We start from the raw sequence: 18,756 nt of genomic DNA, 5'->3' as shown, positions 1-18,756 counted from the left end.
GCCCGCCCGCGGAGCCCCCCGAGCCGCCGCGGGCACCATGGACAGTATCCTGGAGCCCTTCCCCGCCGAGCGGCTCTTCCCCGCCGCCGGCGCCGGCTTCCTCGACCTCGGCGACTTCAGCGAGGCGGATTTCCTCAGCAATGTGGTACGCGGCGCCCGCGGAGGGACGGGCCGCGCGGGGGGCACTCGGCGCGTCCCGGCTGCGGCGGCGGCACCCGCGGGGGCCTGAGCGCGGTGCCAGCCCCGCGCACCCCACGGCACCGGGCATCGCGCAGCGCCCCGCGGCGCGCGCCGGAGGCGCCTGCTCAGGATTCCTTCTGTTTCTCCTAAAATGCCCGTTTTTTTGAGCCTCGTGCCTCGGGGAGAGGCGCGCGGTGCCGGGGGAGTGCACAGGGCGCCGCGGCTCCGCTCGCGCAGCGCGGCAGGCGCGGGCGGGCCGTGGCGGGACACCTTTCCGCTCCGCGCTGCTTCCCATGTGCTTGAAACTGCTTTGCAGCGTGGAATTTGGGAGATGAAGCATCTCCCACCTGGTAGCGCTGGGATGCTTTACTTTGGAGAGAAGGGTGAGGGGGGAAAGTGACTTGAGAGAAAAATGTATTGCCCCAAGAAACCAAAGGGACATTGGCATTAGGGAAACTGCCCAGCCTCCTTGTGGAGTCACGCGAGCCCTGAGCCCCGCCGCTCCAGAACCCTGCCCTTAGGCTCCTTGCTGTCGGGAACCCTGCCCTTAGGCTCCTTGCTGTCCCGCTGAGCAACAGGGGCTGTGCTTTTGGTGGAAGCTTGCGCTGCCAACCCCGCTGCCCCTCTGCCAGGGAGGGTGCTGCCTTGAAGAAAGGGAAGGGCTGCACGTCATGGGTGGGTTGGGATGAGGGTGGGGGGATCCTTCCATACTCGGCAAGGAGGCACTGCCTGCACTCAGGGCTTCCCCAGCCTCTGAGCAGCTTCAGCCACAGGACGTGCCTTCCACAGCCCATGCTTCCAGGCAGAGGGATTGTAGCCCGGACTTGGCATTCCCTTGCCAGAGTATTGGCACCTGCTGGGCTCCCACTGCAGCACCAGAAGCCTTTCTGAGCACCAACCATGCAGTGGGAGCAGGGGTGATGCCACCACCAAGACACAGGAGCGGGAGGCAGGGAGAAGGGAGCTCTAACCATTAAGTACCTGTATAAATCCACTTCTGCTTTCCTAAGCAGAAGCCTGAAGCCTTTTATGCTGCCTGACTTGTGGAGGAGAGAGTAGAGAAGCAAGATTTGCATATATGTTACGTACACCTCACTTGGTGCATGGAGACCCACTGGGTCTGGAAGAGAGATTATCAGCAGCCAACGGTGCCTCTCAGAAATCTCAGTGACTCCTAGTTTCCAAGCGGCTGCTGTGCCTCAGGGATTGACGCCAGCTGGGGACCATGGGAGCAGCCGACTCTGGCCTCGCTCTCGGAGCAGTCAGTGGCAAGTCACCCTGGGACCGTGCTTGCTTGCGCCGCGAGGGCTTGTTTGCTCACGTCTGCTGTTACGAGCCTTGTGCTTTCCTTAATGCCATCTACATCGAACGTGAATGAAGCTCTGCTTTTTGCCAGGACCATTTATCCCCTTACCTTAAAGAAAACAATACAGAAGGACATCGGTCCGTTAGTATAGGTGCAATGTAGGCTGCAATAAGGAGGCAAGGAACTCCTTAAAAACATACCAGCTACCTGCTTATAGTTTGAATACATCCTCTGTGTGAGCAGACTATGTAAAAAAGAAGCTTTTGTGTAAGAGTGCCATCTGGTGCCACCTGCCAGGACAGTGTGTTTAAAGTACGCGCTGACCATGAAGACACTGGCTCTTTCCTACCTCATTTAAATGGCCTTTCTGCTTGCAGTACTGCTTAATGAAGTCGCCTCGTCCACTTTCATTAGGTTGCACTGACTCTGGCTCTGCTTATCTTACCAGAAGAAAAAAAAAAGCTTTTTTTTTTCCCTCCTCCCCAACTTCCAGCACCATAAACTTCCCTGGAAAATGAGACTCAAGCTAATACCCTTTCTTCCTGTTTTGATAAACAGAGGAGAATCTGTAGTTATTGCTTAACTATCAAATCTGTTGATTATATGAGACAGAACATAATATATTATCACTTTCCTTGTTCTAGTTCTGCATGATAAAATGGTGGAAAGGAATATGTTACACTTTATTACTGAATTCAGCAATTCTAATGGGATCTTGAAATCTTTTAAGAAGATCTTCACAGACACACAGAACTGTGCAGAGCATCATGATGTACAATAGTGCTTAGAGTTGCCAGTGCCTTTGCTTCAAAGATGGGCAAACTTTTCCAGACATTGTTCAGCAACTTTTGTTTTTTAGAACAGGAATTTTGGCCACTATGAAACTTTTTCTTAGGGAGATTTCTTCTGTTCAGAATTGAAACAGAAAGAAAGAAAGGATGTAAGAACCTTCATATTCCTGAAGGTTCATTCCCAAGGCCTCCTGATGAGGCCATGCTCATTTGGGATGAGAATTATATTATTCTGAATTGCTCTCTTTCCTTGAATGCCAGCACTCTTATCTAATCATCACGTCCTTTAAAAATGATTCTCTATATTCATTTGATGATGGGACAAAGTGAAACAATGGCAGCACATCTGTAGATATATCCTTGAAGAGGTCTGTGTGGTTGATTTTTTTTTTTTTGATAGTGGTTTGAATAAGTCTGGGGCCTGCCATTCAGGCTAGAGATGTTGATAAATTAGAGTGAGTCCAAGGGAGAATCATTAAGGGAGAGTGAGTCAGGGAGAGTATACGGACTTTGTGATGCTTGTGAGAGGCTCATGGGCCTGGGCCAAGGTTTAGTGTGACCTAAGAGGCTGCCAGCACTTGCAAAAAAAGTTATTGAGACAATAGAGACACTCTCTTTGTGTAAGCACATGGTAGGAGAGTGAGACTAGAAGAGGGAAGGCTTAGACTGGGTGCAAGGAAACAATTTTCCCTGTGCAAGCAAGTAAGAATGAAGCAGGCTACCCAGAGAGGCTGTAGGAACTCCCTCCCTCGAGGTTTCCAAGACTTGACTGGATAAAGCTTTGGGCAACCTGGTCTGCATTTAGTGTTGGCTCTGCTTGGAGCAGGAGTTTGGACGAGAGACCTCCCAAGGCCCCACCCACACCGCCTGAGTCTATGGTTATATGATGTTTTGTTTTGAAAAACTTAACAAGACCAATGTCTACTTGGTATTTGGAGGAGTTCTTCAAGGGATGCAAAATACTTCTTAGTTCACTTCGCTTCTTCTAACAAAACTTGCATACAGTGACTGCTAGTACCTGTAACAGTCTCCTTTTACTCAGGAAGCTACTGCCTGCTATCAAATCTAGACAATTTTGCTTATCTTTCTGCCTTTCTCTTGCCAGAAAGAGCTTATCCTAAATAAGGCTAACCCTTCATGAAATGTTTACTTATCAATTCCACCTGTCTATCTCCTGTTCAGTCCAAACAACCCTTCCATATTTCTAGTTTTGCTTACATATTGCTAGGACCCATCACTTCATTTACAGTCTTTTATAGATGCAATCAGAGAGCTCTTTCATTCTCCCTCAGCTCTTATCAGCATTGCAAAACTCTTCAAAATGCTTGTGTTTTGAGTCAGATTTACTACAATGCTCCATTTGGTTTATGACACTCCAGTGTCAGAATGAAACCAGGATAAACCAGTACAACAGGATGCATGTGTTTCTTTTTAACACTGTACCCCACTGGGTTGAGGTTTTTCTATGTTTCTGTATTCCAAAGTATGAAAAATATCTTTAAAAGTGGCTTTGGAGGTTGCATGTTCACGTAAACACAGCTTTGGATTCGAGTCTAAGAACGCGCTGCAATGTGCTCTCTTTCACCGTGTTATCGTAAGCCGAGGCAACGTGACCAGTGGTGTTTCCTGAAGCCTACTCGCCTTCAGAATGGCAGATTCCTACAGCAGAATGGCAAAAGAACTTGCTTGTCATTGCATTGCTTGTCATTCCTTGGGCGTATATTGAGTTTAGTGCCTATTGCCTGCGCTTTCCACTAATATTGTCATGGGCCACTGACATCAGGAAGGCATCTGGGTTGTATGTAGTTGTGCTAAAAGCAGTGCTGGCAGAACTCGCAGAGGGAGCCCCCCCGAAGGTAAATAGAAGGTATTTCCTACGGCTGACTGTCACTCTTGCAAAAGGCCTGTGCACACTTCTATTCCTCTTATGCCTACTAATCAGACATAAAGAACGCTCAAGTGGTGCTTAGGTCTTTTGCTGCCCTTTGAGTTTCATGCTGAGTAAGTTTCTTCCCAGCACCTCTCCACATAGTGAAGATGAAGATCTCAGGCACATTTTCTCATCCATTTCTCGTTCCTTCCAGCTGCTACAGAAGAAAGCTCAGTTGTAATGGGAGGCAGACACCTGTTTCTGGGATTGACTGTAGTCTTGTGTGGGGATACATGCAGAAAATATCATCATTTTTTGTTCTACATACATAGTGAAGTTTGGTCAGTGAGACATCCCTGGCTACTCAGCCAAGTACTGTGCAAGGCAAGGCTTTTTTCTTTAAATTTTGTTTAGAACTTGCCAGAGCTTCCTGTGGGATCTGAACTACAGCTACATCGAGAACTGGGGCAGATATCAGATCTTGCCTGAAGAAAATAAATCTTAATAGTTTACAGATTTTTCTTATTTCACAAGTCTCTCTGGATCTATCCTATAGTTCTTTCACCTCATCTCCAAGTTGCTGCTTGACATCTTGTAGTTGGACTTAGACCTGCAGGATGAAAACCAACATAGTTGAACACAGTAGTTCATGGAGCTCTGAGCCTACATCATCATCACCACAGAGTCTTCACCAGGAAATGTCTTTCCATTTCAATTGGAAATGAAGAGAGAGAGAAATGTGAACTTCTTTTGGAAGTCTCCAGGCAAATACTCCTTTTAAAGCAACTAGGGATCATGTGTGTATCTCTCTATCCAGAAAGAAACTGAGAAACATTTGGAATACTCTACCTGAATAAAAATGTTCACCTGTTGGAAAACTGCCAGGACATGCTGGGAATCTGCTGCTCAAAACACTCATCTCAGCCAAAGTTGAATAACCCTTCAGCTATGCTGATAGGCCCAAGCTAAGAGAGAGTTTATAATTCAGAGCAGGAGCACAGAAAGGCATGTGTCCAAAAAAGAGTTAAACAATCATCTTGATGGGGAGAAGCAGGAAGGACTTCGGTGAAAAGCTTGCAGAGTAAACAGAGGCAACATTTGGCAGGGGGAAGCACATCTGTGTACACAGTCCCTCCCCGCAAGGGTGTCAGCAGCACCAGCTGGGAGATGCTGCAGATGCATTTGGCTCCAGCCATGCCTGCCAGGCAGCCACAAGCCCCTCTGCCATGTGGCAGTCGTTCGTTGCCACCACTGCTCTCAGAGAGAAGGAAACCCGGGGTTCTTATCTGGTAACCTGAATATCCTAGGAAATCTTAGCAGTGCTCCTGTTAGGTGCTTGTTAGAAAGTATCATGTCATTTGGTCATTGAGGACCACGAGGACATGGGGAAATGCCGTGGTGCCTGGTGGATTCTCAATCACCATCCCATGAGTGTTGGGTTCAGAAATGCAGAGTGCAGGGTGCTGCCCCTCTGGCACTGCACAGGTTCTGCCAAAGGCTGCAATGGACCTGGCTCTGGAAGAGAGGGTTAAGTTGCATGTAGTAGCAAATAAAGAAAGAAGAGATTGTTCTAAAGCAGAGTCCTTAAGGGAAATTCTAGAAAGAGTGATTTCATAGCTACGGATAGAGTTTCACTATTGAAAATACCTCATACTTCTCTGTTTCCTCTGAGAAACTTCTGATCCAGGGCTCACAGAATCCCAGAATGGTTGGAACTGGAAGCGACCTCTGCACATCATCTAGTTCAACCCTCCAGCTGGGTCCAACCTAGACCATGTTGACGAGAGCTGTTTCCAGACAGCTTTTGAATATGTCCAAGGATGGAGACTCCACAGCTTCTCTGAGCAATCTGTTCCAATACTGCTACCTTCACAGTAAAGAATTTCTACCTTGTGTTCAGATGGAGCTTCCTATGTTTTGGTTTGTGCCCATTGCCCTTCTTCCTATCACTGTGCACCACTGAAAAGAGTTTTGCTCCCTCCATTTGTTTTTAGCATATCCCTGTAAGTTTGAAGATGGTAGTATTTAGTTAGCATTTAGCATATTATTTATTCAACATTTAAGAATTCTTGTACTATAAAGGAAGTGAATGAAAATACATCACTCGCTGGTAGTGTCTGATAGAGTCTCCCTGGCGGCCACAGGGCAAATTCTCTTCTCATAGGCACATGTTCAGGATTACACTTGATATGAAGGTGATTTGATTCTCAAGACTGGTTTACACATTGCATTTTAGTAAGGAAATACGAAATATGCTAAAGCACATGCATCCTTCATTAGTTTGTCCTGCTGTAGAGGGTCCATCATAACAAGAAAAGATGAGGTGCAAAAACCTAGTGGTGACTCTCCTTGCTGCAGAGATACTGGGGGGCAAGCAGAGCATTAAATGAGAAAGGAGGTTGTTATAACTCAACTAAGAAACAACAAGAGCCATCTTTCAGCCTGATATGTCTTGGAGACTGCCCATAGAAACTTTTGTGCTAAGGGGTCAGAGTCACCAGTCCCTTGTTCCCTGTGTACACATCATGCCGCTGCAGGAGAGAGATCTGTTGGTGGGGCCAAGTGTGGTAGTCCTCAGCTCCAGGCCAGTCTCTCAGTTCTGGCCTAATCACATCCCACACACCCTTGCTTCTCTTGAGCTTTCTGATGGGGTCTTTATTTTCCCCTCTTTGCTCATTTGAACTGCTGAGGCTTCCTGCCTGCCTTGGAGACAAGAGGTGAGAGTGACAGTGGATCCAGAGTAGTACTTCTTGGCTGCCCCCCATGCTGGCATGGTGGCTTTCTTGCTGCAGGAGACGACTTCTGCACATGGTGTGTCAATACAGTTGGGAATCCTCTGCCCCAAATCATCCTGAAATTGCACACAATTGTGTTTTCAGCCTGGCAGTATGACAGGAGGGTGCTTGCAGGTGTGCTTTTCTCACTTTCCTGTCTTTGGAGCTCAACTTGCGTTGTGAATTGTTAGATGTTTTCTTAGGCTGTTGTCTGCATGTTTTGCATCAGCCTTCAGAGCAGAAATAAATGAAAGCATGTGAGGAACCTAAGGGCAAGGCCAGAGCATCAGGAGCTGCAGGTAGTATGCTGAAAGGCAGGCTGTGTCTTTCAACCCAGTTGCTCCCCACATGTCCACTGTGCAATGTTTACATCTGTCTAGCCTATTCCCAGCTGCTCAAGAAAACAAACTTTTGCTTTGCCTCTCCTGTAGGGACGTATCATTTAAGATTTTCCTTTCCTACAGTCTCCTGAGCTTACTTGAACTCTCCTCCTCACATTCTCCTCTCACCCATCCCTTTCTGATATTTTTATACACAATCTCTTCTTTTTCTTTGGCATCTCTGCTTTTATTCTTTTTTCTTAAATCTGTTAAAGGCTGTTTGTCTTCAAAGTCATCTGAAGAAGCTCTAGTCTTGTCAGTGTTCAAGTGATTGATGCTTGACACTGATCTTGATGTGTTGTTCATTCTCATAAAGTCTGTAAATCCACAAGCTGTCTCACTCCTTTCCTTCTCTTACTTGTAGAAACACATCCTATGTTATCTTTTTAGCTTATAAGATTGCAGAAATTCCCTGTACAGGATGGAAACGATGTGGATGGCTATTCTGTTTGACATGAATGCATCACTGAAACCAGTACTGGGATAGCTGGGGTAGTTACTACCATCTGTAGGGCTCTAGTGAAATATCTTGTTTGAGGTCATTCATTGTGCTCACTCTCCAGCCTGCTACACAGGAAACTCACCCTTGACTACCTCAGCAAAGTTGCTTTTGGCTTCTTTACACTGTGACTTTGTCCTGACTAGGATGATTGTTTGTTTAGGTTGAGCCTGGCTGACCTGAGTAAGGAAAGCCTGTTCAGAAATCAGTTATCAGTTTTCCTAGAATAGATGCAAAGTAACATGTTCAGCTCAGCAATCTGTCAGGAGCTTCTGTGCAACAGGAATGTCAGGTTTCCCTTGGGAGGAACCTGGCAGCTGAGGCTGGAGGATAAATACAGTTTGGGCCAGTTACCAAGCATGTTACACAGGAGGGAACAAGCTATAGCACTAATTTCGGTCACTAGCACTTAGATTGTTAGGATTCCTTTGCCCTGCAGGTGAGTGTTTTTAGACTGACATTCAAAGAAATTCCCTCATGAGGAGCTCGCCCACCACAGAGTCACTGGAACAACTAGCTTTTCTGCCACTGCAAGCCTAGGTGGGAGCATTTCAGCTCGGGGAAGCCTGGGACTCTACCCTGTGAGCCTTCTCCTGCCTTTTGCAATATTTACAGCCCCCCCTCCTGGGACAGCTTTTCCCACTCATAGGGATACACTGGGGCAGGATGCAAGTGGAAGGAAGAAGGACCAAAGTCCAGAGTCTTCATAGTTAATAGGTGAATGTCAGAACATCTGAATTATAAATGAGCACCATAAATTCATGACAACTGAAGAAAAGAGCTGGGCAGGTGCTTAGTGCTAAGCGAACTGCTGCCCCAGGGGAGGGGCTGTAAGCAGTTCAGGGAAGGGGAGCTAGCTATGACATTTGGAAAGACTGTCGATGGAAGATTTCTTTCAAAGCCTTTTCAGTCTCTCAGTCTGAGAGCTCTTTGCCCAGGGAGTGCTGGAAATCTGTCTCTTCTTTCCAAGCAAATGTGGCAGGCTGGGAGTTGATGAGGTGCTGCTTAGCCACAAATATTGAATTGCCATTTGAACGATTTTATTTTATTTTCTTATGGCCAGTCAAGCAGGGACTGGGATGTGAGACTGTCAAGAGACGAGAACTGTATTTTAGTCCCAGCTCTGCCAGTTCCTTAGCATGTGATCTTCAAGATGTCACTTGCTGCACTGCAGCTTTTGCTGGCTATAGAATAACACACATTCGTATTCTCACTTGGTTCATGCAGTGCAATCAGAAGGTGAAACAAACTAATGAAATATTAGATGGTGATGGGTTTTGCTGGTAGATATCTGTCAGGAGATGTTTGTAGAAACTATTACTTTGCTTCCTGAGTCAAAGTTTGCAGCTATGGATGACACTTGCAGCATTTTCAGTTTGACAGCTTCCTCCTCAACTGATGTCACCCCTATGCTTCACCCCTCTCTGGTGCAGCACCCTCCTGGACACGTCTGAGTCTGGCCTCAGATCCTGAAAGCTAAACAGAGCAATCCTGCTGTATTAGTCTGAATGACTAAGTTGGTCAGCATCAAGATTTAAACCAAAGTACTTGGCCCGCACTGTTGCTGGACAGGCCTCTTTGGTCATACTGAAAACCAAACAAATTGTTCTTTAGAAACTCAGTGAATGGGTTGCACTCATATCTTATTCTCCATTGACCAACCGGATCCTGACTCATTTGCAGAACCTATCTCCTTCTTGGGTTTTGAGAGCACTCCATTACATTTCTGCCCCAAACTGCTGTGCAGTCAGGGCTGTGCTGAGTTTCCTGGAGCCCCAAAATATCTAATCTGCTTTAAAATGAGGTTACAAGCTGAAAATATCAGAATTCCGTGGCTTTACCAGTCCATTAGCAGTGTCAGGTCCACCCCTCTCAGGCCTTCCTGCTGCTCAATGCATAATTTAGCACTTTCTCCCTCTCTTTCAAGAGGTATTTTCCCAACAGTAAGTGTGTCTGGCCTGTGAAGTTAGGATTGCTGTCGTCCACTTGGAAGAGTGATGCAAAAATTGTTTTCTCCTTCTCTGATTCCTCTTCACCTCTTTAGAACTTGTAAAATGTAGTTGGCAGCAGTACAACAGCTGGATTAGCATTAAATAATGAGCAAATGGCCTGTAGCTCTTTTGCAGATCCAGCAAAGCGCACACCTTTAGTTCTCTTCCTATACGTTTTCTTGCCCTGTTTTTATCACAGTGGAAGAGCTGAGTACTGCATGCTGCTCTGGCCAGCTTTGGTGACAGAAAAGGCAGTGCTACACTGGTTTTGTAAGTAATTCCTGTGTGGGTGATAGCTAGAGGCTGCAAGCGGCGGGAGCAACCCCCTTTTCTCGCTGCCCCGTGCCTGGAGTCAGGGCTGAGCAGCCCGTGGCAGCTGTGAGCAGCTGGGGTGAGCTGCAGCCCAGCAGGAGCACAATGCTCATTTCTTAATTTTCCTCTGTGCTCCAGACGCCAGGGGATCTGCCCTGGCAGCCTCCTCCATTGCGGCCAAGGCTGAAATCCCAGGTGACATGAAGGCTTCCAGGGCTGTATCAACCCCCGCAGCAACACAGTGAAGTCACCCACTAGCCTAGATGCCGGTGGATAAGAGTCAGATTTCTGTGTCCTGACTGGTGCCCTGTCCATTGGTCTCAGTTGCCTTTCTGATATTTGAAGAAATTGTATTATGTAGACTTGCCAGGGGATTTATTTATTTATTCTGAGGGAAAGGGAAGAGGGAAAGAGGCCAAAGAGGGATGGAGAAAGGGGAAAGGGAGAGAGAAGAAAAAGTAAAGACAAGAGAGAGGTAGCTATGCAGTGAGCATTCCTGAGCCATCTGGACCTGTTGGCACGGCCCCAGCTGGACAGGCTCACCGGTTTATCCATAGCATGATGTAATCTCCATCGTCCAGCTTTTGATTTTTCTTCTTGCTCTGGATGGCTTCGTATCTGGTGCATGTCTGGAGCGGGCATTTTGATTTCCTGTTGCTATTTGTGGACTTTTCCTGGCTGGGCCTCAAGCTCCGCTCCAGCGGCCTGCATTCCTGCAGCCGAAGGGGCGCGTGCCATCCCGCCGGAGCGCGGGCCAGCCCGAGGCAGCCTGGCCGCTGGCGAGCGGCAGCCTGCGCGGGCGCCAGCTGTGCTTTGCCCTCTGCCGTGGGCTGGGGACACGGAGGGTGACACGGAGGGTGACATGGCCTCTGGGCCGCTGCTGCGGAGCACTGGAGTAGGGCAGCCTGCAGCACCAGCAAGAGCGGCGCTGGGCAGAGGGCCTGCAGGGCCATCCCTTTCCTGCCTCTGTGGGCTCCCCTTGTCTGCTCATTCTTGCAAGAGTACAGGAGGATTTTATTCAGCCCCAGATCCATTCCTCTATCTTGTAGATGTGAGCAAAAAGCAACAGAGGATCTCAGACCTCCTCTCTCGCTCACCACAGCACAAGAGAGCCCAGAGCTCCTGGCTGCTCTGAGAATCAGGTGGGCATCCCAGGAACACAGAAGGGGACTTAGATGAGGATGCGGTCTGGAGCTGCCCTGTGCAGCAGCCGCTAACCTGGGCTGAGGCCTGGGGTCCCTGCAACTTCTCCCCTCAGTGCCGGCAGGGCATAGTCCTGCACTGCAGGCAGGACAGTCTTACGGGTGGGAGCTAGGCCTGGCTTTCCTCCAGGGTCTCCAGGGACTGGCAATTCCCCACCAAGGTAAGTCACTTCCTCCCCCTCAGGCCTTCCCAGTCCACAGAACGGAGAGGGTTTGCAATTCCACCCCCACAGCTACACGCTGTTTTAACATCCTTAAGGCCACACAGGAGCAAAGTGTTCTCATCCACCACACGGATTCAAGGTGTGGAGGGGCAACGGCCAAGGTCCCCTTCTGACTCCAGTCCTGGAGCAACTCCCAACAGCCCCGTTGGCCGGGAAGGTCTGCGATGCCCAGGGGAGGAAGGTGGGATTTCTCTCGTGTACCCCAGCTGCCAGTAACCCTCAAACACCGTTAGTCAGCTACACCAGAGGACTGCTTCAGAGAATGCTGCGTGCTGCTCTGACTCAGGAAATGTGGGCAGCTGGACGAGGAGCCATTGGGCAATAGTGTGACAATAACACACAGTATTCTCCCGGGGTGCCTCATCCTGCCCACATGCCTTGCTTAGCTTTGTTTCCCCCAGGAGCTTAGGGACGGGGAAGTGGAGCAGTGACCTCCAGGGAGCAAAATTCCCTTCAGTGGAGAATTCCACTGCCTGATTCAGAAGCTGTCCCGGTTGCATCCAGAGGGAGCAGGGCTCTGCTTGCAGTAATACCCCAGGGCTGGCCTGTCCACAGCGGCTGGGATGGACTTACTGGAACCACATTGCTGAGCTTTTCCACCCGACTCAGCTCGGCTGAGCGAGAGAGTAGCTGAAAACGATGGCCTCTTTATAAACTGACTGGCAAAACTCTTGCATCTCCCCTGGGAGCGGGCCAGGGATTCTGAGTCATTGCTTAAGTTGGTTGCAGCCAAGGTAATTTTACCCAAGACATTAAGAGAAAGAAGGAGAGATCCACCCAGGAGTGCCAACAGAAAGAGAAGCAATGGTAACCATAATTAATAATAATATAATGATGAAAAGATTCAGAAATGTGCTGCCCACTCCAAAAATAAAACTTGAGGACAATTCAAGTGCTGTGAAGAAAAGAGGAGAAGAAAAGAGCTGAGAAAGACTGTCAAAGCCTGCACGTCAGCTGCAATGTGGGGAGCCCTGTCCAGCTGGCCTTGGTTCAAAGAGCTCCTATTGTCCAAGAGCAATTCCAAGACACCATTCAAAACTTTCAGAAAATGAACCCAAGATGCAGGGTGAGATTTATCACACAATAACAGCAAGCCAGATGTGTGCACCCTTTTAGAGAAGGGAGGAAGCAAAGCAAGGGAGAATCAGGCTGCAGAGGCGTGAGTGAAGAGGGCTGCATGAGAAGGGTCTGCTGCCGGACCGCGGGTTGGCTGCTTGTGTGCAAGGGCCCAAAAAGGGGCACTGGTGAGGAATGGTATGCAGAAGCAGAGCTCCAAAATCAGGAAAAGCCCTTTGGCATTGTAAGAACGGGGCAGCGGGGCAGATTTCATTGATCATTTTTCTCTTTTGTTGAACATAAAGCATCCATTAATCCCAAGAGACTAACCTTGCTTCTGGTCTTGGATGATATACCTGTTATATATACCTGCTGTATCTGAAAGGAAGACCAAAGCCAAACCACTACAGATTTGGTGTTAATTTTCTGTCAGCCTTTGTTTTTTTTTTTTTGTTTTTTTTTTCTCTTTTGCAGTGCTAGCTGCCATGGCAGGGTTGTAACTTCTTTTCCCACAGGAATCACTCAGTTTCTCTGCCTTGATTGTGTTAAAATCCCACAATTAATTATTCACAAAGACAATTTAATCTTTCGATCTGCTGCTAACATTGACTTGTATGACTATAACCTGCAATCACTAAATAGATATCCAAATTCTCCTTGCTTGCAAAATGGCCAGCACTATTTTTACTGTTTGCAGAACAACCTGTTAGCATGGGTATACCATACTCCAGTGCACAGATTAAAAAGGTGACTTGTTTTTCTTCTGAGGAAGATTACTCCTAATAACGGCTGTTCATCTAATAGCAAAAAAAAAAAAAAAAGCCTGAGAAAATGCCTTGTCTGGAAGCTTAAGTTAGACACTCACTGTTTGAAATGACTCATACGTTTGGTGACTGTATTTAGCTTCTACAACAATTTTTTTTTAGAAAGAGGTGGATTTATTTGAAGTCTTTAAACTGAGACTGGATGTTTCTGTGTGACTCTGTTGCAAATGAAGACCTGCAGGAGCCATGAATAAAGCCCCTGCGCATAGCTATGTAAGGAATTATATTTGCATTTTTCAGAACAGTTCTCCTTGGCCCTCCAGCTCATGAAGGAAGCAATCAGCTCCTTCTGCTGCCCCAAAGCCATCAGCAGAACGCAGTCTGAAATCCACATTCCGCAGAAACCCTTGCAATGCTGCAACGCAGGGGCTTGGCCCAAGCTAGGACACAGCAGCTTTCCAGGGAGGATGTAGTAAGTTTAGTATCTTCATAGAAATATGGGATCTCTTCTTCCCAGGAGAAGCTTCTAACTTTCCTTGAACAAAACGATTCCAAGTGACTTCAGATTTCTACTTCTTTTCACCGGTTAGAAACAGGAGTAAGAGCAAACTCTGGTTGCAATTGGAGGACCTTGTGATGGAGAAGTCCTGCTCCGGGGTACAGCTGAAGAAGAAAACTGTTGGGAAGGCCTTGACTGCCTTTCTTCTTTGATACCAATTTTCATCCCATGTCTGATGTGACTGAGCTATCTCCAACCACCTAATCTGCATCTCTATTATTGGAAAAGTTTTGGCTTTGACATCTCACTCATTCACATCAGGCCTTTGTTCTCCTATTACTCTAGGCTGCCTCAAGAGTGGCAAAGAGTCTGACGGGTGTTACCACCTTTCCAGGACTAGGAAGGATTTCCCCTTTCTCCAGAGACTCTTGCTTCTTCAGCTCCACCACTGAGGTGAAAATGATAGCTTCAGAGTTGGAGCTGAAGTCTAATTTCCTATCTGCTGCTCAGGGCACAGATTTTCCACTGGGATACTGGCAGGAGGTCAGAAATCTGCATTCCTAGCTGAATTGCTTTGAAAACAGTGCTGGTGCCCAGAAGCAGCAACGTTTCTCACTCCCACTCCCTCTCACACACACATACACACAGTTGTCTCCCGCTCCATCCAGGTTCAAGCAGGGCTCCCTCCATGCCGTGACGCCTCCAAGTATCACGTCACGGGCCTTTGGACAGTTCAGCAACTAGCAGGACCCCGCTCAACCTGCTGGTTGCATCATCCAGCTGAGAGCAGCTCCCGCTCAGCCTGGCCACTGAAGAACAGTCCCTGTTCTCACTTCTCACAAAATCTAGGGTATTGCAGTTTGTCTGCACCCTAGTCTGGGCTTCCTTGCTCTGTAATTGCCCTTAGCAAAGTCCCAAGGAGTGATAGCCACCCGGAATGTTTGCTTGCCTTCACTTTTGAACTTGAACCAAGGCCTGCCTTCTTTATGGCTCTCTTGGGACCTGCTGGGGACAAAATGTGAATTATCTCTAATTTTTTTTCTCTGAGTATTAAAGAGAAATAGTTCAAATAAGGCAAATGGATTTGATCATAAAGATATTACAGTCTTTTCTCCTGCTCTGGTTATCTCTCAAAGTAGATTTCATCTATTTCCCAGGGCACCTTTCTTATTGTCACGTAGGCTGCCTTTCAAGCAACATGCAGGACAAAAGGGCAGGACAGGCTGCTTAGGAAGAGAAATCTGCCTACTCTGATGGCTCCAACCCAATACTGGACAGGGCCAGAAGCTTCCAAGAAAGGTGGAAGAAATAGTGGAGTTTACTGCAGTACATTTCCATTATGGAATAAATTCCCTGTCCCACTGACTAGTAACTGCCTTGTGTGATTGCACCTCTCTAATTTATTTTTAATTGTAATGAATGCTTGTGTTGTATTTTGTGTCTTTTCAGGATCCTGTGAGTTCAGCTTCATAGCAGCATGGCAATATAATTCACACAGAGTCATGCAGAGCAAAGCAGTATTTTCTTTTATGGGCTCTGCCTGCTGCCTTTTCTTATGCCATGTATCCCTTTCCTCCGAGACTTTATTGAGACACAAACGGGTGCTCCCAGGCCTCTGACAGGAGCTCTTCTTCCTTGTGCCCTTAGCTCTCTCAGATCCCTAATCACTGGAGCTGATGTTCTCTGCACTCTTTCTGTTACCACTGTCCTTATGGAGACCCTGTTACCAGAAAGGAAATCAGACGAAGCCCTCCTATAGCATGGCACAAGCTCACTCAGATTACCTCCCTAACCCGCGTTGTCTGCATTCTAGCCTTTTGTTCACCCTGTGGACTTTCACTGTGCATCAAGCAGAAGTTTTCCCTAAATTGTCCAGGCACACCTGCCACAAGCAATTAAATCCATGTGGACTTTCTCTAGGCAGATTTTGCCTTTAGATTTACATGGTTGGGCCTCAGCTGCATCTTTAGGTTGTGCAAAGTGCTGCATGCAAATGTGTACGGCTGCTGAAATCCAAGTGCCTTCTGGCTATCTCGCCTTTGTGGGGACTGAGGATGTGTTTGAGCTTTGCATGGCATTGGAGTGACACCCAGTGCACGGCTTCCTCCAGGCTGGTGGATTGTGCCACCACACACCTCACACCATGAAGTTCCCCTTTCTTGCTACTGCAGCTGAGAGATGCATGGGCCTTCTTCACTGCATAGAGTTAGGATATATCTGGAGACCTGTTGCAAACTCAGCTGAAGCTGCCATGAAGGCACCAATTTGACAAGAGATCAGAGAACTTTCCTTCACCTGAAGGCACTAATGGTCATGCAACTTCATTCTCTCTGAGCTCCTACTCATACATAGTCCCTGTCGGGGGACTGTGTTATCCTGGAGGCTTGATGGAGGGCAGCAAAGAGGAGAAGTTTGCCCTCAAGGTATCTGTACTCCCGTCTTGAATGCCTCTGTTCAAACACAGCCCATCTGCCACAAAAAAATTCAAAAAAAAAAGACTGCATAGTCTGGCAAAAGGCAGGTATCTCCAGCTCTCAGAGCTCAAGAAAAGCCTTGAAGCCCAATCATTTTATTTACCTTTCATGGACTCCTAGACATAGCCCCCAAATCCTCTGCCAAGCATGGGTTAAGGATATCTGACCTAAATGTTTCATTTTGAGAGGATTGTGTCCAGTTCTGAATATGGCTTAAATCCTGCTCTTATTTTTTAATTTTGCCCAAGTCAGCTGCAAGCAAGTCGTAAGCCAAAGGAAATTTGGGATGTTCATTGCATGTGTAGAGTACACACAGCAAAAACTAGCTGGAAAGCAGAGGCATTCCTCTTATCCTCCAGGGTGCTGCTGCTGGGAGGAGAGATGCTCCTGTCTCTGCACACTCAGCTGGTCCCATGCAAAACTACATATTCCAGCTCTCCTCCACCTCGGGCCCATCGGGCCTTGTTTGACTGGTGGAATGTGACATGTTGACCCTCCTCCCTGCTCGGCACACTGTGGCTCTGGGGCACACGGCTGGCCACACCGCGGTGCCATTTGCCTTGTGACTCCTCTCGCGCAGAGCTTTACGCTGCCCCACGGCCATTCCCTTAGCAGGGACTTCCAGTCCCTCCCACAGCACTGCTACTCACAGCCAGTTGCTAGTCTCATTTTTGCTAAGAAACCAACGCCAGGTATTAATATAGTACTTTTTATTAATAGCTGTATTAATTATTATTTATTAATTAATAATAATTATTATTAATTAATACCTGTAATGGCAGGTGCCTTTAGTGCCTCTTTCAGGGACATGGGAAAACCCACTCATGGACTAGGAGATCGTAGCCTTCCATATACCTTTTTTTTTTCATTTCTTATGCTTCAGGGATAAAAATATTTAAGTTAAAAACGAAGCTATCTCTGCCTATCACTCCCCATATGTCTGGGTGTCTACCAAATTCTTCCCCAATGAGTGGCAGACTAGAAAAGCCCAAGCTCAGTATTACATGACTGATGGCAGCTACAAAATTTTGATGTGGTCTGTATTGTGTGTGTGCTTTCAACAGTATCATACATTCTGTCAGCTGCTTTTCTTTCCACTGGGGTTGTGGGGGATGAGGAGAAAAAAATAGAAAACCTTTGTGTTTGATATAGAAGTCACTGGGAACCGTGGGAGTGGTATGTGCCAAAAGTGGCAAGGCAGTGGAGCTCCAGGAGAGACGGGGACTATCTCCTTCCAGAGACTCATTATGCACCAGGGTGGGAAAGAGACAAGAACATGAAGGAGCAAAGAACTGAGGTCACAGACCTCATAGTCACAGGGATAAATGAAGCTACATTACAGTTCAGCTCATTTAGGGGAAAAGAGTACCAGGTGGTAGGCACAGAGTGATATTTTTAATATTTTGTGTACTTTGGACCTGGAGTGGACTCCAAGTCCATTATAAAAAGCGGATGGTGGGACTCAGCAAGCAGGCCCAGCAGCAACAGAGCCCAGGCGGCTGCCTGAGGGCAAGCGGGCGCACAGCACCGACCCAGTGAACTTCAGGCTCACAACAGCAGAGCCACGCACTTCCAAAACAAAGAGCAAAGCCTGGGAGAAATGTGCCCTGGTTGGAGTCCCGGGGGGGGTAGAGTCTGAGCTGGATTCCTATGACCTCCCTCCCCCCTACAGAGATTAATTGTTCCATGTTTGTATTCCCCAGCGGACGGAGCGGGGAGTGGCTCCTGCTGTATATAATTTGCACTAACATCTTTTAGCTGTCGGAGGAGGCCAAGGGCCTGGAGGGGGTTACACAAGGGCTAGGCTTTCCCTAGCCATTTACTCGGGCAAGGTGGCTGGAGCCTCAGCGGGTGCCCAGTGTAATAAATACAGGGCCCTGTTCTCCCTGGTCTCTCCACTGTAGGAACATTCCCAAAAGCTCCAGGTTTTAACATGCCCTGATGGTCTGTAGCGATGGCAGCGTGGTGCTTTGGAGACACCAAGTGCTGGGGACACTTGTTTAGGCCCAGCTGTGGCCAGGAGGTGCTGCCGGGGCCCGGGAGGCCGCTCGCTCCTCGGGCAGAGCCGAGTTTGTCCAGCGGCCGCTCCGGCCGCTGGCAGGGGTGAGCGCGGGCGCTGCGCGAGTGCTGCTCGCAGGGCAGCTCGCAGCGCCCACGCGGGCGCAAGCACAAGTTAGTCAAAGCCTCGCTCTCCTGGGCCCCGGGGAGGCCAAGGGCTCGGGGTGGGACAGGGAGGCCCCACTCGCTCGGCTGCTGCTCGGCACAAACGCCTCACAGAGCCGCGGGCCCGGCGGGCCGGGTCTGCACCGCGCTCCGGTGCGGCAGCCTGGCGGCGAGCAGCCGCTTCCCGGCGCGCTGCCCCGCGGCCTCTGCACCCCCGCGGCCCTGCTCGCCCCGCGGAGCTATGCGGAGCCCCGGCGGCAGCCCGGCCCGC

General features: G+C 48.4%; 1 protein-coding gene across 1 annotated transcript in view; it reads left to right on the top strand.

Annotated features, from left to right (window-relative positions):
* Nucleotides 1-35: 35 nt before the first annotated feature.
* CREB3L1 (cAMP responsive element binding protein 3 like 1) overlaps nucleotides 36-18,756 on the top strand; it is a 46,171-nt gene continuing 27,450 nt past the window's right edge. The window contains exon 1 of the mRNA XM_026045851.1: nucleotides 36-145. Within this exon, the coding sequence (XP_025901636.1) occupies nucleotides 38-145 (108 nt within the window). The 5' untranslated portion in view covers nucleotides 36-37. The remainder of the gene's footprint in view (nucleotides 146-18,756) is intronic.

The sequence above is a fragment of the Nothoprocta perdicaria genome, unplaced genomic scaffold (assembly GCF_003342845.1).
Source record: "Nothoprocta perdicaria isolate Ctin4 unplaced genomic scaffold, notPer1 scaffold_410, whole genome shotgun sequence".
Taxonomy (NCBI): Eukaryota; Metazoa; Chordata; class Aves; order Tinamiformes; family Tinamidae; genus Nothoprocta; species Nothoprocta perdicaria.
This window is presented reverse-complemented; position numbering and strand designations above follow the sequence as displayed.